The sequence below is a fragment of the Lasioglossum baleicum genome, chromosome 18 (genome assembly GCF_051020765.1).
Source record: "Lasioglossum baleicum chromosome 18, iyLasBale1, whole genome shotgun sequence".
Taxonomy (NCBI): domain Eukaryota; kingdom Metazoa; phylum Arthropoda; class Insecta; order Hymenoptera; family Halictidae; genus Lasioglossum; species Lasioglossum baleicum.
The window spans coordinates 3695106-3717468 of record NC_134946.1 but is presented as its reverse complement, the minus strand read 5'-3'; the positions used below and the strand labels follow the sequence as shown (position 1 = coordinate 3717468).

At 42.1% G+C, this 22363-nt stretch overlaps 1 protein-coding gene across 11 annotated transcripts in view; it reads right to left on the bottom strand.

Annotated features, from left to right (window-relative positions):
* LOC143218036 (uncharacterized) overlaps positions 1–22363 on the bottom strand; it is a 92806-nt gene that overhangs the window by 37482 nt on the left and 32961 nt on the right. The window contains exon 1 of one of the 11 annotated variants that reach the window (XM_076442931.1): positions 476–8376. The exons of the other annotated variants lie outside the window; for them this stretch is intronic. Coding sequence (XP_076299046.1) covers positions 476–531 — 56 coding nt within the window. The 5' untranslated portion in view covers positions 532–8376. Of the gene's footprint in view, positions 1–475; positions 8377–22363 lie in introns of those variants that run through there. 11 annotated transcript variants of the gene reach the window in all.

Here is a 22363-nt window from a genome sequence, read left to right as displayed (position 1 = left end):
AGCCGGGCGTTACGTCATCGCATATCGAATACCTGAAGCCAGTTAACGCAACACCAATTATACGTAGGAATCAAGACACCGCGATTATCTGGCTCGTTCAAAAGCTTTGTGATACTGGAGCTGGTTACCACTTCTCAATTGACACGCGACAGCGTGAAATTTTGCTGGACGCTTTTGACTCGAATCTACAGTCAATTTCCAGTTTGTATGCGACAAGACATTAGAGACTATCGAAGTCATCAGGATCAGACATAATACAGTCTAAACTGCGACTGCAGCAGTAAAATGTAAATTTTTCGAAAGCGCAGCTCCTCGCTTCCTGATCCCCTATTTAATCGTGTGCATCAGTATGCACCCGATATCCGGTCGATTGTCGCCGCGTACAAAAGGGAAAGTTTCAGAATCATTGTTCCACGCAGCCCCTCTCTACGATAGTAGCATATAATAACCCGTAATAACAATGATTAGGCCGTACCTTGCGTACGGTGAACGCCTATGTGTATTCGTGGATCGTGGTAAGTGTTGTAGCATGATCAGTCACTCCCGCACAATGTTGCTATTAATCCCATAAAAATCCTACAAGTTCACCATTCACTTATCTTCTTCAAAAAACTTGTTACTAGTACATATTTCATTTTACAACTTCTACAATATCGACTGATATTTAACACAAAAATTCACGGATCTTCTAAAACCAAAGATTCCGCGGGTTCATGATAGCATCGAAGAGGAGATCGAGGTATGAGTTCACGAAACACGTGGACAGTGGGGAGGTTTTGGTAGGGAATAAAAAGGTAGTTGAACCGGCAATCTCGCATAACGATAACAGTCGCGGAGAAGACGACACGAGACGAAATAAACTGGAGGCAAGGCTGGCTCCCACTGAACACGCAGGTAGAATGTTTCAGTGTCGCGAGGAGGAGGCTCGGGCTCCGATTGCATCATAAGGATTGCGACACCCAGGCCAGCAGCCTTGCAATGCCGCCGCCGCCTTCTTTTTTCCGTTCATTCGGCCGTTGCAGGGAGGCGGCGGAAGGTCGACAGCGAATGCCATTTACCATTGTTCGAACGAATACTTGATGGTCGCCGATGATGGTTTCCGTTTACGAACTCGCCACAGAAATAATTGGAAGACCAATTTTCCGATGACGAATCCTATTCGAAATGGGTGTTAATAATAACTTTACGAAATCTTAGCTTCGACTGACACTGCAACGAAAACCGTTGAAACCCCGAAAGGAAACCAGGCAGGGCCCGCTCTAGGGAGGGGGACAACCCGGGCATCTGCCCGGGGCGCAAAAATTTAGGGGCGCCATTTTGGCTTTGGCTGTAAGTGTGGGAAAAATAATGATGTTTTAAATATTCAATCAATAGAAAATCTCAGACTACCCTTGCCAGACAATTTTGCTAAAAAAAAAAAGGTCATTTTGTTCAGCGCGGTGCTTAGTGCTTAAAAAGGGGCGGCAATTTGTTTTTTTGCCCGGGGCGTCGTAACCGCTAGAGCGGGCCCTGAACCAGGGTCCCCTCGTATCAAACTGTTTAGGTTAGGTTCCACAGCCCGGCTCTTGAAATAAAGTATCAAATGGGATACTTCGAAATCTCTGTTTAGAAACGATTCTGAGACCGTTTTGTTATGGCCCGATAAGGCTAAGATGCCGACCTCGCAACACGTCACCAGACCCAAGTTCATCATTGACACAGCGTCCCAATACTTTGTATGTACCATCAACAGACCCAAAACTTTGTGCAATCAAATAAGATAATCCATTAATATTGTATAAGGACCCCTGAAATCTTCGTGCTACGGCATGTTTCGCCGATTCAATAAAGTAACTTTGTGTTCTCGATACGTCGAAAACATAGAGTAGTGAATCGTGAAAGTTGAAATACGGCGATCCTCACCAAAATCACCTATTTCACCGTAACAGTTTCATCGACACTTCGTAATCTCTGTTTGTTAATACGATTCTGAGATCGTTGATTCATTGTTGACAACAAACAGTAAGTTCATTGTGCTGGTAACTTATTGATAATCCAACAAATTCTCTGTGGAACCTCGTTTATCCAAACGAAATAATCGAAGTTGCCCAAAATACTTTAAGCTATGAAAATCATTGAAATCACGGAATAATTGGAATTATCGAGATTCTAGGGGAAAATTTAAGAATCTCGGGAAGATTCTAGGGGAAAATTGAAGATTCCGGGGAAGATTATAGTAGTTATAGCGACAAGTAGCCAAGTAGTAGCGACTAGAAGGTCGCGGACTGGTGTCATCACCTGTTCCGTGTACTTACGCTGCATCCTTAAACGACAGTAATTGCCGGTCGAGTGACGCAAATTGATCTATCGTATTATTTGCGCACGATCCAGGGTCACAGGCGAGAATAATATATGCCACCCGTCGACCCACCCGTTTTGCATTCGAATTTGAACGAGAGATCTAGTTCCTCCGATCTCCTTAGATTCTTTTCTAAGTGATCTTGAAATTCTTTTCTTCTCTTCAACAAATACATTCCGTTTCCTACTTTACTTTCTCCACCGTTGGTACTCTCCATTCTTGGTCCACAGTTCCCGGTATTCTTCATCACTCGATTTCCAATTACGAGAAGCCGTGAAAAAACCCGAGATGACACACCGGGATAGAAATGTCTATCTAGAAAGCACATCTTCGTGAATCCCGGGAGCCCAAATGACTCAGCCGGAGAATCTCTCGGTTTCGAAACAGGAAAATACATGTGTCCTGTTCCTCGAATGCTTGCGCAGATCGGATCGTGGTGATTGAGAATAAATTTTAATTTAGCAACCTCTCTCTCTCTCTCTCTCTCTCTCTCTCTCTCTCTATCCCCCTACCCGTTTCGAGTTCGTGTCTACATTGAACGTAGAAAGAGGAAGCGTTTAGCTTAGCGTGACACGCAATTGATAATGTTGCGTAACGTCGCAGCTTCTATTTCGCAATGAACGTTCACTGGCAACAAAAAAAAATACCATGCGTCAGGGCAAGCTTCGAAAAGATAATGCGCAGTACATATCATTCTCTCACCGACGAAATAATCGATCACCTCTATTTACCCGTGGGATCATGAAAATTTATGAACGCCAAGTCACTATGCAAAGAAGTCGGCTTCGTATCACGTCGCGAGAATTTAATAGAGCGGACTGGAAGTTAGACGGACGAACGCCGAAGTCAACAAACCATTAAGAAATTTCTCAACCGAAATTGGCACGGTTCGTACACGCGGATGTCTCTCCGGTCTTCGTGAAATCGTGTCCGAAGATCCCCGCATTTGCATTAATAGCCGCGGTACGACGGTAAAAAAATATTTTATACGACAGTCGATTAGCATTTAAAACGAAACTGAAAAAGTAGGTATTCAGGACTAAACGTGATAGCATGCAAATTTTCCTCGATCGATTCCGCTGAAATCAGTCCTGAACACGTCTCCCCGGGGTAAGAAATCGGTAAGAACGTTCGAAGCGCCGGTCATTTTACAGGACTTACAAATTAGACAATTAGACCGTATAAATGTGTACTTATAGACCCGGCTTCAGATAACATGCCGTGTTCCAAGAAAGCTCGGCGAGGAGGAGAAATATCCCAAGGATCGCAACCTGCGAACGCCCTTGTCAGGAATGCAATCTCCGATCTCGCGGCTCGTTCGAACGCTTCCGCAACGCTTGTATGCAGATGCGTGTGTGCACGCACACGGCAGAGATCGCGCGCCACAGGTAACAGTATCGTGTTTTCTTTCCTCGGTTCGGTGGAGAATGAATCACAGCCTCTTTCGCCGTGTACGAACTGCTCTCGGCCGGGTTCGTTGACCGATTAAGTTACATTTTTGGGATCGTGGACCTTCCGACGCTGTCGCGGAAGCACCGAATCTGCTAGCAATCGCGAACGGTACAGTGAATTCTCGCTAACATCACCGGAAGACCAGATTATACGACCGCTACTGCAATAGAAACGCTAACAGCAGCCGGCAAGTGCACCCCGGTCACCGGTGACCGTCACTCTAATTATCAATACATACAAATCATTGTTCTCGACATCACCTAGATAATGTCGCAGTCGCCGACATAGTTCAAAGGCCCGCGCGTGGTCTCTCTTTACACGCGCTGTCCCTCTCTACATTCGGCTCGATCTTTGAAGCTCAAAAAAATAGTGCCCCTCTACGAACTTTGCATACGAATTTCGCCGAGGCTTTTGCGACTATACAGGATTTGCTGTATTACGTCTTCCACTTAGTACATAGTTATGTCTCTGCCATTTAGTTGGAGCCGTTTGTTACAGGTGTAGAGTGTGCCGGTCACCGGTGACCGTCAGCAGATGTAGAATCGCGCAACCGGTTTCGCTTAGAAATCGTGTAGCGTTGAAATTAATTGGCACGCTCGCGGCGTTCGTCGTGTGTCCAAATCATTCCATAGAGCAACTATTGACCTAATCGCTGCGCTGTTCCGGCCCACTAAACGCTACTCGAGGCGAGAATTGATTCATTCGACGCTGCGAAATGATCTCATATTCATTCGTGTCACGATCCTCGTCAGTCAAGGGGATTACGCGCAGGAAGGAGAATGTGGCCTCTCGTCATCCGGTTGTTTTTTTTTTCTTTTTAACGTTGCGACCATCCCAGATTTTCATCATCGAAAAATAAAGATGACGCGACATTATTGTCGAGCCGATAAAAATTTGTCGTCTTGATCGGTTTGGAAGCAGCGTTTGTGATCGAGAGCCCTTAATCCTCAGAAAGTAACACACAGTCGTCGGATCACACCTGCGTTCCTTTTTCTATCCCGGGATTGAAATTTATTGAACTCTTTTGTCGAGGATAGATGGGCCAGCAACGATTGGTCGGCTACTAATAACGCAAACGGACCTTGGAAAAAGGGCAGCTATTCGATTGAGCTTCTCATGGCCGAGCATTCTTCGCCGCGCTATAAGGAAAGACCGGTGTCTCGGTTCTTTCTTCTCCGGCGAGTTAATTGCGGCCCAGGCTCTTCTGAATCGCCTAGAAACGATCATTCATGCGATCGCTCGACCGAGAGTTCAGGGAAGACTTTAACGATCCGGAGAATCAGATGCTGCGGATATCTCCGGCTAGCGTAATTGACCATCGGACTATGCTTGGAACTGGACCCCGAGCCGAGAAAGATCAAGACGTTGCCTCGTAAGTGGGACAATCGACACGGAGAACGCTAAAATCATTAACTCGAGTCGCGAGTGTAATTGTTCGTGTCTGATTTTCGCTGGACAGAAAGCTTCAGTGAAATGGACACTCGTAACACACAGAACAGTTGTTAAGCTGATTAGCAAGTAGATGCGAGGTTTAATTTAAATAGTGCTTTCTGCGCAGAAGTTTGCAACTCTTCATATAGGCTCTCGCTTGGGGACGTGCCTTGAAAACATCGATTAGGATTGAAATTAGGAGCGGCAGTTCCGAGTAGTGATACTCAACAATAAGAGAAAAGTTTCAGGGTCTTAATGTACACAGTGTAGAGTTTCGTTAATCGATACACGGTATTCATGCGATAGGCGGCATGAATAAACTGCGTCTGCACTGGGAAAACCTGGTCACTCGAAAGTAATGTAGACTTTACGCTCCATCTTCACTCGGTGGCAATTTCAAGATCAGGATTGAAGCTAGCTATCCACTTGAAAATCCCTCGAATACAGAAGGATAAAGCTGCGTCTCCACAATTGAAATTAGGAGCGACAGTTCCGAGTAGTGATACTCAACAATAAGAGAAAAGTTTCAGGGTCTTAATGTACACAGTGTAGAGTTTCGTTGATCGATACACGGTATTCATGCGATAGACGGCATGAATAAACTGCGTCTGCACTGGGAAAACCTGGTCACTCGAAAGTAATGTAGACTATACGCTGCATCTTCACTCGGTGGCAATTTCAAGATCAGGATTGAAGCTAGCTATCCACTTGAAAATCCCTCGAATACAGAAGGATAAAGCTGCGTCTCCACAATTGAAATTAGGAGCGACAGTTCCGAGTAGTGATACTCAACAATAAGAGAAAAGTTTCAGGGTCTTAATGTAGACAGTGTAGAGTTTCGTTAATCGATACACGGTATTCATGCGATAGTAATGTAGACTTTACGCTGCATCTTCACTCGATGGCAAATTTCAAGATCAGGATTAAAGCTGGCGATCTACTTGGAAGGCTCTCGAATGCAGAAAGATTAAGCTGTGTCTCCACATGATCCCGATACACTCGACGCTAATTTTAGTTTCAGGACACCCGGTAGGTGGCCACGTGCACGAGATCAGCTCGGACGACGGAGCTTTCTTCGCGGAAGAGAGTTCGCTCCGCGGAGTGTATAAGGTCACGCCACAGAACACAGCTCACCTGACAGGATCGTGTTTCGTCCTGCGCGCGATGTGTGTTACACCGTAAGCACCGAGAGCCGCGAACGGTTCGTTCGTTACGTCCGACGGTTATTCTACGCGCGCGGCGTGTGTTACGTAGTTACGTGTCCGCGAAGTTCGAACTGCGAGCCGAACGCGTCACGGAACGACCTTACGATTCAATTTCTCCGGGGCTTAGGGGCTGCTTATGCAACCCGTTTGTCCCTGTGGGATCTGCTGGACAGCTTCCTGGATAAATCTTGGGTCGCACGCCTCTTACTGCTGCCGCCTGTTGCCTCACCGAACGCTCCCAGTTTCGTTCCCGTCGTGCACGTGTCACGAGATGTCACGTGACTAATCCGGTAATGACAGAGAGGGGGGTAACTGTACTCCCCTCGATTCCCCTGGTCTGACGACACTGTGCAGGCCGTCTGGTTACGCTGGAGGTCCATGATGATTCCGAACGAATCATCTTCCTAGGAGGCAGTCGTGTTCGCCGCGTTCCACGCGGACTGCGATGCACCAACGCAAATAGAGCATCCTCTCTTCCTCCGAGAAACGAGTGTTCTCTTCACGGGTAATAAAGTTCGAAATTACAAGACGAAGCGGAGCAAGGGAGTGCGTCCCAGGTGAAGTGCCTCGGGGACCCTCTAGTAGCGACGGGTCATGGTTGGGACTAGCCACCTTGCTTTCCTGTGAATTCATTTCGTTGCGCACAATCTATTGTGCCGAAGGTGTCAAATCCGTGGTTGCTAGTAAAAACGCAGCATGTCACAATTTCAAAGAATTCGAGTTTATGCATTAATTTACCAGAAAAAAAGTCATGAAAATCAATTCGAAAGGCTCGAAATAATAATGCAATTTTAAACGGTTCTTTGTCAAAGGATTGGTGATCACAACTTTAAATAGCAATATTTCAAAAGTGAAAGTATCTGACATGCAGCGTTCTTCCTGACAACCACAGATTTGACAGCTCTTCATTGAAAATTGAAAAATTCAAATGCTGGACCATCTGGTACCACTGTCTTTGAGGAGCAGCTCGAAGGTTTTAGAGGAACAGCTAAACGTTGAAGAGCTCGAAGCCATACTCGCTCGCGGACCCATCGCTAACTACAACGGAGAATAGGGGGAGGAAGGGGACGTAGAGTCGAGCGCACGAAGCGGAACGGGCCCGACGCGTGCATTAATAATCCCCGCGAACGACCAACAGAAAAAGAGAAGTCGATTTACCGTCAGGTGAACCGGGATGTAAACAGGATGCCGTCGAGAGAGGATAACGCGAGGACACGTCGCGGTCTGGCAAGGTCGTTGCCACCCAGCCCCCAGGCTACTCACCTGTGCGAGTCCTGCGAGTCCTGATCGTTTAAGGCTCTGTACGTGGCATTCTTTGTCGCTTGTGCGTCCCCCAACACAGTCAAGAAGATAGCACAGTCTCAGAAAACCTCGTAAGCATTAGGGGTGCATTAGTGCAGCAAGCTGGTACGGTAATCTTAAGCGAATGAAGTCACGAAGAAGTCTGGTAGAATATCAGAAATGGTGTCCGATGCAAATGAAAGGTTCCAGTTGTAGAAAATTAATGTCGAACACACGTATCTCGATCGCGATAATGAAAAAAGGTTTAATGGGCCGGATCGAGCGGTTTAATTGACGTTTAATTGACGCGGAAAAATTGGCTGTAGAGGCACGGCCCCGAGATGAAGCCTGCGCACCGATCGATAATTCAACGGGAAGATATACGAGAATCGACAGCTGCACGCGAGCGGTCACGGACTTTGTTAAATATACATCCGGTCGATCGTTTCTCTCGGCGCGAACGCGGCAGTCTGATTCCGCACGCGATTTCGCGTGCGAATCGGTGTCTCGTCTTCGGACACTGGTTTACACTTGTCTCGCACGCGTCCACTAACTTTACAAACCGTATCCTCTTTGTCATCGACTTGGGCCGATCGCGACCCGGACATTCATTCATTCATTTAACCCCTTTACACCTGACGCTACTTTAGCTCAAAAATATTTATGTATATAAAAAAATATATAAAAAAAACTTTTCAGAAACCACGCTTATATTAAAATGCAATCAAAAGGAGAAAATAATTTTTGTTAGACATTGGTGACTATAAATAAAAGCGTGGAGCGCTAAACTATATGGACGTAATCTTCGTTGGCGCTCCACGCTTTAATTTATAGTCACCAATGTCTAAAAAAATTATTGTCTCCTTTTTAGTGCATTTTAATATAAGCGTGGTTTTAAAAAGGTTTTTTTTCTAATTATTGGAAAACTGCATACCGATTTTTAGTGGCGCCTCAGAATCGCCATTCGGGTGCACAGGGTTGATAAGAACTGGGCTCCGGATGTTTATGCAAAATAGAAAGTTTTTGCATCGATTGCAAGACGCAAGAGCTAAATAAACATTTGTATTGTTCATTATAATTTTAATGTGGTGAAAATAAGATATTCGTGCTTTTAAAGTCTTTGAATATCTTCACTGTTTTAAATTGCACTTGGTCATTTTTGTTATAAATGCGGACAATTCGGAGTCTAATAAGAACCACTCGAAAGAAATGTTCAAACGTGTCGTGACAATTATTGGAACTGTTAGAGTGGTAGGAATTTGATCGCAGGGTCGCAGGCATATCTGTCGCGTTACCAATGGTTCACGGCTCAAGATCACAGAACTTTCTACTGTTCCATCTCGTACGAGGCAATGTCGAGCGACGTGTTCGTCCGTAACACTTACGCGTCAAAAATGGCGCAGTCGTATCTCGTAACAATGCGAATCGTTAGCGTGGGAACGACGATGCAGCTCCGGGGGCCAGGATGTACACGCTAACGTGTATCGGCGCATAACCGCGCCGCGGAAAATGTTCAGACACGTCGGAGAAAGTACCTAACTCGCTAACAATTCAGGTGACCGGTAAAAGGTGTAGCCGCCCCACGCAACACGGTCATCCATCCAGTCTCGAACATGTCCGATCTGGTCCTAACCCGGGTCTACATGATTTCCTACGTTTACATAAACTGGCTCAAAAAAGTCTTCACGCACCTTTCAAATAGTAACGTTTAGATATACGTGAAAATTTCAGAACCGAAAAGTCACGCGTATTGTGTACAGATAGGATTCCTTGATCGATTAATAGTGGCTCGATTTGTTTATTTCTAATAATTTTTTAATTAAACTTTTATTGGGGCTTGTTCGTGACTTTTTCTGGCTAAAATGAGTCCAAACACGACACGATTCGGAGCACATTTGGTCGTGCAATCCACCATTTTGTAGAACCTCGAGATTATGCGAATTCAGGCAATTATACTCCGAATTGTGTCGTGTTTGTACTCATTTTATTCAGGAGAACGTCACGAAGATAACGGTAACAGTTTTATTAAAAAAATCATAAAAAATGTAAAAGTTGTAATAATTGTGAATGTTCGTAACAGAATATGTTCGAAACCAGAAGCACAGCGTGGTTTCTCGCGCGATGCGAAGAGCACATAATCCATGAAAACGAGACTGAGCACATCGAAGAAGGTCGAACGTGTAAAGAGAAACGTTTTCGGTCCCCTTTGGAGCGTCGGTCACGAATCCGGTGTTCGTTAATTGAGCCACATCGATATCTCCCGCCTCGCCGGAGGAAAAGAGAATCGAGCTCGCGTCTGAAGCCGCGTTTCCATGTAACCCCAGCGATTTAAGGTCGAGTCGCGGGAAAACGGAGATCGCGGAAAGGATGTCACGGGGATATGTCAGGGTGGCAAGGTCGTTGTCACCGGCGTGTGTTCACATTTCAAGGACCTTTCTCGGTCGCGTGTCGTGCGCGTACGATCTTATCGATCCGAGCCGCAAGAGCAAAGGTACACTGGGTCAAACGTGTCCCAAGATACATCCTTTCGAACAGCTTGCTTCAAACTGGACCAAACGATCTCGCCTCTCTTCAAAATCCCACAGACTCGATTCATTAAATCGTCGGCGAAAAGCTTTTCGAGAGAACCTTGTACCAAAGAAAACAGCAAAGTTATTTTTTTATGAAACTGTTACCAACATATTCGTGACATTTTTCCGATTGAAAGGTGAGCCCCAGCAACACGCAATTTGAATTCTACAATACAAGTTAGATATCATCGAAAAGAGAATTGAAATATCGTCAGTTCGGATCATAGAGATTCCACAAAATCGTGGATTGCACAAGCAAATAAGCACCGAACTGTGTGATGTTTGGGCTCATATTAAACAGAAAAACGTCACAGATACCACGGTAAAAGTTACATTAATAAATAATTAGAAACGGAAAAGTAATACCATGATTTTTCTTATAACGAATAAGTGTTTGGCTGCTAAAGTTGCACATTTTTAATCGAAAAAGCGACAAAAAATGTTCGACGAGAAAGTAACGCGATGGCGGTGGCAAGATTAATGCAGAGGCTCTTTCGAGGACGAAACGGACAAGATTGATTCTCCAGGTGAAACGCTCTCGCCGATTAAGTGTTAAATTATTCGAGCCGGTGATTCCCGTTCGGCAGATTCGATCGGCAAGTAAAAGTCGCCGGGGAAAAAGCCGCGTTACACTTAAACAAATCGATTTCCGTGTGTGTCTATGTCTACGCACTAGTGCGCGCGTGCAGCGACAGGAACAGAACAGAACAGAACCGAACAGCCATAGATGTATAAGGATTAAATCGAGCCGAGGTCAGGGTCGCGTACAGTTTAGCTCGGGTACACAGGCGAAAGCGGTAGGGGGAAAAAGAAACCACCTGGTTCTCTGTGTTCTGCACCCATATCCGGCCAAAGAGAAACGACTCTCGTTCGGAGACAGATGGATCAAGATAATTGGAGAGACGCGCACCCGGCCGGGGGGATGGAAAAAGTTGAATGAAAGTCCTCCAACAGCCTCGCGGAACCTGAACAATCGTAACGAGACCTCGAGGATTTCTAACCAGCCGTTTTGCTCCAAGCTCTACGCACACTGTTGCACACTGTCGCACACTATCGATTTTTCTGCGATTATGCCGGTTCCACAACTGCGTAAAATGCAAGTTTTCTGGATATCTGCGATGTTCGAACCGTTACCACTTTGTAAAAGAGGATCGTAGAACGATGGATCTGGACTCATTTTAAAGCTCGAAGTTTCTACTTTTATAGCCCATTGGTCGCTTTTTTCTCAGATATTTTATAACGATAACAGGTGAGAAATTGAAGGTGTGGTTCTGAGCGCTTGATTTTCTGGAGACGTGTTTGTTCTCGATGCTAGAAATTTTACAAACTTTTTTGGACGACAGAATTTGTTGAGAAGTACTTAAAATTTTGTGTGCAATTATTTTTGCTGTTTCCTGGAACATTTTTGACGTTGGCGTAAAAATTGAATTTTTAACTGACTCCTTTCATTTTTGTATTACGAAATAAATATCCTATAGTAAACATCCTTTCCGTCTCGAGAGCACGGACGGCTGCGCCCGAGACGTCTGTGATCGATGCCATAATTAAAAAAATTACTGGACCAAAGAAACTGCCGGGGGTCCGTCTCCATATCGGGGAGAGTCTGAGAGACTCGCTCGCAGCGTCTCAGCACCGGCTTCATAAAAATGCATCGGGGATCTCCTCTCTCGAGAAAGTTTCACGAAAGTCGTCTGCGCAGTCTGCTCAACACGGTGGGAACATTTCGTAATTTTTGTAACCATACTATCACTTGATTCGCTTCAAATTTCATATGTGTAATATTGATACCTGTGTCTTATAGTAGTCGCAACATAACTTCCAGAGCTGAAGCTCAACGTGCATAATTCTGCTGTTTAAAGCTTTCACACAATAAATGTTATTACAACGTTTATATTTTACATAATTTTTTAATGAAATTGTCATCGTCACACTGGTGACGTTTTCCTGAATGAAATGAGTCCAAACACGACACGATTCCGAGTGTATTTGCCCGTGCAATTTACGATTGCAGTAGAACCACTCATGAGTTCGCATAATCGAGGTTTTACGAAATCGTGGATTGCACGACCAAATGTACTCCGAATCGTGTCGTGTTTGGACTCATTTTAATCAGAAAAGTGTGACGAATTTAATAATTTAACAAAATTTTGTTAGAACACATTTACGAAGCAGTTGTATTTGGAACATAAGTTGGAACAGAACCCATGAACAATTTGTAGAACTCCGATTTCTATCCGGTCGTCAGCGAATTTCGCGAAAGGAAGAGGTAATTACGATCAAACGTGAATCCCCGAGAGAGAGATAGAACAATAAGGAGATAAACGAGCGTGTAATACGCTGTTACCGCTTATCTCGAGACGTTCGACGTCGGCAAAAGAATAGCAGCGATTTTTTTTCCGCGTTCCCGATAACACCAACGACTTGGAACAATGGAGGAATCGTGTCGGGGTACCTACTACAAACTGCCCGTGTTCGACGGAACGATACCTGTCGTGTTTCTCGGTATTAACTATTAATAATCGAACTGCATACCTGGCTCTACGAGGTGTCGCATTTTAATCGAACATTTGCAAAATCGAAAACGCATTAATTAAAAAGGACTCTTTAATTGGAAAGTTCATATTTGTCACAAATGCATAAAATAAATGCAAAAGATGCAAACTTGTTTGCAACTTTATGGACACCCTGTATGTACGTCGTTCAGGACGTTAACCCGTCCAGCATTTGGTTTACGTTTGAACAATAAATAAGCAATCGACTTCCAATAAATTATTGGTGCGTTAAATTAGTAAAATACGGGATGTATTTATAGTTACATAACGATTCCGTTAATTGCCAATTGTGTAAACATGTGCGATATAGCTGCAACGCGAATGGTGCATAAAATACATTTTTCTGTTACGAAGGAAGCACGGTAAAAGTATAATGAATATATAATTCCATTTCACACTCTATAAATTTTGGAAAGCGCATGGAACTGCACAATCTACTTACTATAACAGTTATTAATGCCATAATAGATGCACATAATAGTTGAACAAGCACAATCATTGCAAAACAAGTGAAGAGAAATAATAAAATATAGAGTTACAGAAATATAATGAGATATGCAAGAAATATATAATGTAATATGCATATAGGGTGTGCTAAAAAGTTCACACGCTTTCGTAAAAGATTGATCGAATGGGATTTTTTGCAGAAACATAGAAAGAAGATTCGAATCATTTTACAAGATTAATTAAAAGAGACAGACTATTTAAAACGAAATCACTCGTGTTTGTACAAGATGGGGCCCCGTAAAAGAACGCTTTCTTCGCGCTTCACCGAGAAATATCAAGTCGAGCGGAACGTCGATTCGATCCCTCGAATGCGGATCGACTTCCGGTACGTGAACGAGAGAAACTCGTTACGATTATGACAAAGAAAACGATTATTCGCGGGTCGTCGACCATACCCGAGAGGAAAAATTACGAAACAAAAGCCAGCTCGCTTTTTTTATTCGCAGTATTCGTGGGACAATTCTTTAATATCTGCAAGTGAAAAAATCCTGCAAATGAATTTATGACGAACAATTTTATGACTGAATTTGAAAGTCGAACTGTTTTCCAATTCAATTTGTATACCTTGAACAGTTCGTAACAATTTCAATAATTTTGTAATTCATTTTATAAATTGGAAAATTTTACTGTTAAATTTGATGAAGTCTGAGGAGTTTCGTAGCCACTCAAAAATGTTGCAACTTCGTCAATTAGTGGAGGTTCCGTGTATGCAAAACAGTTTTGCGCAACCGTGCGACGAGCAGACCGGTTATCATAATTTAAACAATTTCTGGGATGGAGGACCGTTACATCCGGAATTTATGGCTGGAGATTGCATCGCGACCAATACAAATATTTGAACTACAATTAGGAAGCTTTAAAAAGCCGGTTGGCGCTAGTCGAGTTGATAAGGTCGCCAAACAGACTCAGACATTATTCAAATAAAATCGTTTTCGAACGGGCTGCGCGCACGTAATTGGGTTAGATAATAGTGCAATCAGTTTTTAAGTGGGCTATAGAATTTTAGATAAGATCGTTTGCTATTCGCAACCTTATTGACAATAATTACAATCTGAAATTGCTGCATCTGCATCGATCTTGCATATTTTACCACGTTTTTATTAGCTCGCTTTCTTGTTTGTTTGTCTGTTTGTTCGGTGGCAAATTTTGCAATTGATTTTAAACTAACTTCCTGATGAGGTAGAGACTTGAAATCGGTTACATGGCTCAGAACTAGATGACAATGCATTATTCAAAAAAAAATTTTTAAAAAGTCTATCCGTTTAGGAGAAATAACAATTAAATATTTGCCTGTTCACCTCCCCGCGAAACCCTACGTCCACGTGTTCAGCGCTCCCTACTCCACTAGGCGTTCCCACTCTGACTCATCCCCACTCCACTGAACGCCGAACCTTTATCTTTGACATTTTACCATGGCGTTTGTTTTCGATAGGACGGGGTTGCAATACCGTCTGAAATTTACTACGTGTCTCTGTTACAATCTCATAAAAATGTTTAAAATCGATTCAAAAATTTCACACACACAAGACTAAAAAGCAGAAAATAATTATTTAAATAAAAATAAATTTTTTAAAAATACCACGTTTTTAAAATGGACTAAAAAGTATAAAATAATTTTTCCTAGCCCCGTACAGATTCCTAACCACGTACAGATAATCCTGAAAATTTGTGATTGTGAATTTTTAACAACTACGCAAATACTTGTAAGATTTAAAACGAAAAACGTGGGGCGCATGCAATAGATAATTGATGCATGAATAGTTCACCTAAATTACTAAAAATTTTATTGCTTCGCAAATGATATGAACTGTTGTGTGAGATTTCTCAACGGCTTCTACTCTCTACACTCCTTACTATTATCTTGCGCCCCACGTTTTTCGTTTTAAATCTTACAAGTATTTGCGTAGATGTTAAAAATTCACAATCACAAATTTTCAGGATTATCTGTACGTGGTTAGGAATCTGTACGGGGCTAGGAAAAATTATTTTATACTTTTTAGTCCATTTTAAAAACGTGGTATTTTTAAAAAATTTATTTTTATTTTAATAATTATTTTAAATTACTACCAGAATCCATGGAACTAATTTTAATTATAATAATAACTATTATGAATTACTGTAACTGTGTTAGAAATTTAGAGATTTCTAAAAATTCGGTTCCTTTAAGCTACCGGAATACTCTTTCCGTGCTAGTCGCAGCCGGAATTCGATAATAAATTATCAAGATTTATTAACAGTTATTTGCAGAACTGTTGTGCATTCATTACACGAATCGTTTTTGCTACTTAATATCGTTTAAACGAATCGACATGGCTGGTTTCTATGAATTCATTCCATTTGGCCTGTAAACCGGTTATTCTTGTACGGCAGGAATCCCTTGAAGTGTTCTTGTGTGACGTTTTATTGAAATGTTAAATAAAAATCCACTCGATTTATGTTTGTACATACGCTTTCTTCATGAAACAATTATTTGTGACATTTTTCTGATTCAAACGATTACAAACGTGACACCATTTTGATCCTATTTCTTTTATGATTCAGTGGAGTAGTCTCTACTATCCGAAACGCTGATGAAGATCCGAATCGTATCGTGTTTGGTATCATTTTAATCAGAGATGGATTGCGAATACGTTGGTGAAAGAGTCTGAAAGAAATTATTACAAACGAAAATGTTTTATATAATATTAATGTAATATCTCGGGGTTCAGAATAAATTTGGGTTAAAGTGTGACGTCCGATCGAAAGTAACCGCGACGAGGCACCGACGATTAACGTTCCCCTGGCCGAAGACTTTCGGATGATCGCATTTGTCCCTGAGGATCGATCGGCAAGAAGCGGTCGTGCGAGATCAAGCGTGGATCAACGCACCGCGCGATCCACGATGGAAAAACTGGTCCACGGCACCGGCCGCGTTTCTTCTCTCGTACGAAGCATACTTTCATTGTTGCTGGGCGACTGGAAATTTAGCCCACCGTGACGCCATTTCAAACAAATTATACAGGTACGTGCTTATAACAATATACTACACTCATTTATCAGAAAAATTAGTCGGTGGAAAATTGTAACTATTTTCAAATTATAATAACTATTTTTAAATTGTGACTATTTTCAAATCGTAACTATTTTCAAATGACAAAATTCTATCGTAAAGTACGTTCCTTTAGCTGTAATTTTTAATTAGGCTACGGTTGCTGTTGTTCATTATCTCGCGTACCATTTTTGCTCATGAATGCATAAAACCCGCTGATACATATTGATCGGGAGTCTAGATCGTGACACAGTTTGATCGATCGAGCGGAGGGACAGGTTTCGAAATTTTTTTGTCAGGAGACAAGTGGCAGAGGTAACAGTCTCTCTTGCATATAGGAAGTACTGTTACGAGTATACTCAACGACTGTGCCGTGGAATTTGCATGACTTCCGATTATCGGTTCCCTGGACAGACGCTGAAAAAACCGGTGCATCCCGGAGTGGCTAGTAAACGGGTATAAACCGTAACTGCACCCGGTGCACGATCACCTAGACCGAGACGAAATGCACGTTACAGTTGAAGAACGATATATTACGCCGGCGATATGTATGTATATTACAGTCAGTGAAACTTTTTCTCCCGGAATTCCTAGTCGTTAGTATAATTTTTGTGTCTTCCTTCATGCCGGGACGATCACTAAATCATTTATTAGCCAGTTGCGTTAGCACTTTGCTCGATAACGGAGCATGGAAACCGAATTATCGAACATTCTAAAATTTTTACATTAACCGTAATTACGTCTCCGAAGATCCGACAACCGAAGCTGTTCAAAAATTGCTTGAAACTCTAAGTGCTTGTTTGTAGATTTGAGTATCCGAGGAATTGAGTAGGTGAATACTAAAAAGTATTTGTATGATAGAGTAGGTGAGTGCTTAAGTATTTGTACCATTGAGTAAGTGAATACTTCAGTACTTCACTTGAGTCCATCAGAACTGAGTAGATATATGCTTGAGTACCTGCAAGTTGAGAAAATGCATGCTCGAGTATTTTCGAATTGAGTAGATGCATCCTTGAGTACTTTCGAATTGAGTAGATGCATCATTGAGTACTTTCGAATTGAGTAGATGCATGCTTGAGTACTTCAGAATTGAGTAGATACATGCTTGAGTACTTTCGAATTTAGTGGATACATGCTGAGTACTTGCAAATTGAGCAAATGCATGCTCGAGTACTTTCGAAATGAGTAGATACATGCTTGAGAATTTCGAATTGAGTAGATGCATCCTTGAGTACTTTCGAATTGAGTAGATGCATCATTGAGTAGATGCATCATTGAGTACTTTCGAATTGAGTAGATGCATGCTTGAGTACTTCAGAATTGAGTAGATACATGCTTGAGTACTTTCGAATTTAGTGGATACATGCTGAGTTGCAAATTGAGCAAATGCAAGCTCGAGTACTTTCGAAATGAGTAGATACATGCTTGAGAATTTCGAATTGAGCAAATGCATGCTCGAGTACTTTCGAATTGAGTAGATGCATGCTTGAGTACTTGCGAATTGGGCACTTGAATGCTTGAGTATTTAAACATTAAGTAATTTAATAATTGATTGCTCGACTATTCCCAACAATTGAGTAGTCAGATGCTCGAATAAAATGGAGATCGAGTGCAGAAATACCTCAACCATTCCAAGGTCACCGATTTCAAATGCACAAACATGCATACAGTCGTAAATTCGAAAATCGCTTAATGTAAACATTAAAAACACACGGACAGAGGTGTAGTTGCATTAGGTTCAGAGGCGCCGCCGTCTCGCATTGGTTTCCAGGAACGCCGGCCAACGAACTACACAGAGCACAGTGTCTGATTTATGCAGTATGTACGATTAAGTAATCGTTCGTTCTCGATCCGTTTACGTAAGTGTGTGAGCGAGCCACGCTCGAATACAAGAGAGATCTACGCGACGTGACCGTGTGTTCCCCCGTGCGCAGAAACCGAAAACGACGGACGGACTATACACACGATTTTTCCGGATTTCGTCAAGGTCGGAAACTGAATCGGCACCGTCGCTCGGTTGCATTTCGTATGCAACACGTCCCGAGACACGCGTAGGATGCACCGTTATTCGCCCTGCAATGCAGATTCCGTGATACGTAAATGCAACGGCGAATTGTGTGCTCGACGAGATCAGCCTCCGAGACTTCCAACATGAACTTTGTCTCTTTCTTTCGAATCAATTCAAACTAGACCACTCATCTCTTTATGTCAATTATTATAAACAACTGGAGTCTTGAAAAATTTTGGGGAGTTCAGATAATAGAGGTCACATTATATATCGTAGAGTAAATACGATCCAAATTGTATCGTGCTTGGATTTATTTTAATCAGAAAAATGTCACGAATGTATTGGTGAAGATTTTACAAGACAATAATTAAAAGGAAAAATGTTCCGTCACTGGATTAGTAATGGATTAGCATTTCAGTTCCGAAGTCTGCAGATATATCGAGCCAGAACTGTAATAGGATACACCGGGTATCGATTCCCTTTATAATTTCTCATTCATGGAACCCGATACGTCAGACTGGGCCAATAACACGTCGATGCTCTAAAGTTCCAGTACTCGGGAGAGACCGAGCAAAAACCGGGTTCGCGATCCGCAACGATTGAGCAGTTTTTCGAGGATCGTGTGCTCGCGAGACACGCACGAGAAAAAAAGGAGACGGGCCGTTAAAACGGATCGGTGGCCCCATACACCCGAGAAACGTATCCTAACGTGGAAAGTATCGACCTGGTGACGATGTCCTTTCCGGGCGAGACGATCTTCTCGGACGTGAAGAAAGAGACAGAGAGCAGAGACAAAAAAAAGTCTTACGGGTTGCGTTTTACCGTTACACAATCGTCTATTTTCGACGACGATCTGCTCCAGCTACTTTAGTTCGCATTTTTCAAACTTGTCGTTTCGGACGATTCCTTCTGATAAAATGATATTTAATTTTCCATTTGAGACACCCTTGTTGCCAAAGATTAAATGAATTGCATTTTTCGAATTTGACAATTGAGGCATCCTATGTGTCCTGAATTTATTTATAATTTAATTTATTACATTGGAAATTCACCATTTGAGAGATTCAGTATTTGAATATTTGAGTATTCGAATGATGGAGCACACGAATGCTCGAGTATTTGAATATATGTGGAAGCAATTAGGCGATAGAACATGATTGAATATTTGAATAATTAAGTATTTAACTAATGAGACACTAGCACGATTTTGAATGCTCGAGTTCTCGATTGATCGAGTACCATGGGTACCCGAATACCCGTATTTATCCGACGAGGACACCTCGGCGAAGACGGAGAATCGCGGCAGAAAATGACAGGTGCGCTGGAAAGCAGCAATGGAGAAAATGAAGAAAATAAAGAAAAAGTGAGCGAATGCTGGCGTGTGTACGCGCAACCGGCGATTGTATGCACTCTGATTACAGGGAGCCGATATACGAGTGCAATGTGTCCCAGATTTGCGAATCAAGGCCAGGATATTTGCTCACACCTGACGCGCAAAAAGGCGAACGACGGCGAAAGTGTTTTGCACGCGCATCCGCGGGGCTCTCCGCATGTTACAGAATCAGAATCGCAGAAAAAGAAGGAAAGACATCGGTGATCCTTGCTCCTGGCTCTCTCCAGATGTATTCGATAACGCCTAGTCCAATTAGATAAGACCACGGCCCCGGGATACGCGACCGTGACTCGCACCACAACGATTTCGATTACTCGATATTGTATATACTGTTGTGCAACACGTCGTAGAAATCGGACCTTGGCATTATTCAGATAAAATATGGAATTTATCAATATGTATTATGTACTCGAACAAAAAATCGTTCCATCTTAAAATTCCTCCGCGAGATCGTAATTATTTTCAAATAGAAATTGTTTCGTCATGAAGTACGTTCTCTCAGCTTTAATTTGCACTTTTTAAAGTTCAAATATCGCCAGGAGATGATATATAAAAATGAGGAGACCTCGTTTTTTCCTCTATTCGAAACAGTGAACCATTTTTTTGGCTATAAATATACACGGTTTGGCCTACTATCCTTCGAACAGTTACTTCCCCGAAACTCTTATTAAACAACGGTTAATTAAACTCGTATGGAACACCTCGACGCTAATCTACAATTACTATTCCCGTCACCTAGCGGATGGCCAGCCATAAATATAGAGTAACGGATTGCGCGGCGACGACCGTAAAAAAAAACGGACAATTTTTACACGTAACACGAGGCGGGCGTGTCACCAAACGCGCATACTTGCACCTGAGACTGTTACCTGAATTCGAAAACGTTCCGGGAACAAAAGGGAAAAATTCAGAGTCGCGACGTCAGGTGTAATCACCGAAGAGAGCTCATAATTATTTCCAAATTCCAATTATTTTACCATAAAATACGTTCTTTTAGTTTCAATTCGAGCCCTAAGAGATTAAAAAATTACCACGGGATGGTATCGCAAAAATAATTTAAAGGAACCCTCCTTTTCACCTACGAGTGAAGAAAAGACAATTTGGAAAAACCCTTGCAGTTAATGATTCGAACAGTTTCTCCGAAGGACCTCGAAAACATGATCGAAAAGGTCAAATGCTCGGTGTTTATACTTTATACTATTCGTTCGGCAGTCCGATAAACGGGAAATTTGTTGACCGGTTCCCTGTGTTCCATAAATTCGACGTTAACCGGCTCGTTAACATTTTCCATGCGAGAGGAACGCTCGTTGAAAAATTTATCCACTTACCGCGCGGATATCTCTCTAATGTCTGCTTCCATACCCGCTCGAGTAATTAAGCAAATTTTTCAAACACCGACTACAGTGCTTTAGTATTACGCGAACCGCGGGAATTTTAATGCTGGACAAATTATATCTCTCCTGCATCGGTTTTTATTGTTGCTATTAGTAGCGCATTTGCAAGTATAATTTTATTATTGTCATTGGCACGACAAGGAAATTATACTAACAAATGTGCTCGATTATGTATAATGGAGTGTTCGAGTACTCGAGTATTTCAGTGAATATCTTGAGATTCGAATATTCGAGTACTTCATTATTTACCTGCTGGCGTAGTGATTGAATATTTGAATGAGTACTGAACTACTTGAATAATCGTATATTTGAAAAATTGAGAATTTGAAATTGAGTATTTGAGTAATACCTTTAGTATCCGAATATTTGAAAAATTGATATTTAAAGTAGTCGAGTATTCGAACGACTACAAATTCTTAAAAATTACTTGCATCATCAGAGCCTGTATAAAAGCGGCAACAATCGACTTACTCTGATCGGAATCAGTCTTCAAATACTTGCGGATTAATTTCTAGCATTTCAATGCGATAAATGTAGTTAATCTTCTAACAATATCAATGGCCCATGCGATAATGGAATTTATCGGGAACTGACCCGTTTTCGAAGAAAACTAGTAAATTAATCTAAAAATGATCACATATCGATGGGATGAATCGAATTTATCGGGAAACGGCCTAGATTCGATGGAATTTGATTGCACGCGGTCCCTCTTTGTTCTTTAAAGTACCGTTTCGGTTTTGGAAACGGTAACTCCTCCTTGTTGACGCGTTGCGAAACGTTCTTGTTTTCTTTTTCCCCTCTTTCGTTTTTATTTTACGTAACGATCACGCTCTGTCAGAGGAGCTGATCGATTCACGTGCAAACCGGTAACTCGTGACGGATCGTGCAAATTTCTAAAATCATTAGACTCGTGGATCTTCAAGTGTTTATACCGTATGCAAATTTGTCGAACACAAGGGAACGTTTACATCAACCAAAATGAATATTGTTATTTTATTTTCACCAGGAGGTGTAGATTTTATAGTCTGTAAAAAAAAACGATTTTCTCTGTTCCGAGTTTTGTAAAATCACTTTACATAAATATTTATTGCATTGGATACTTTTGTTTTTAATCGACTAAGACATGCATATTTATTTTATTTTATGGTACAAGGAATGTTTCAGCCAAAAAGAAATATGTTTTACCATATTATAAAATTAAGTA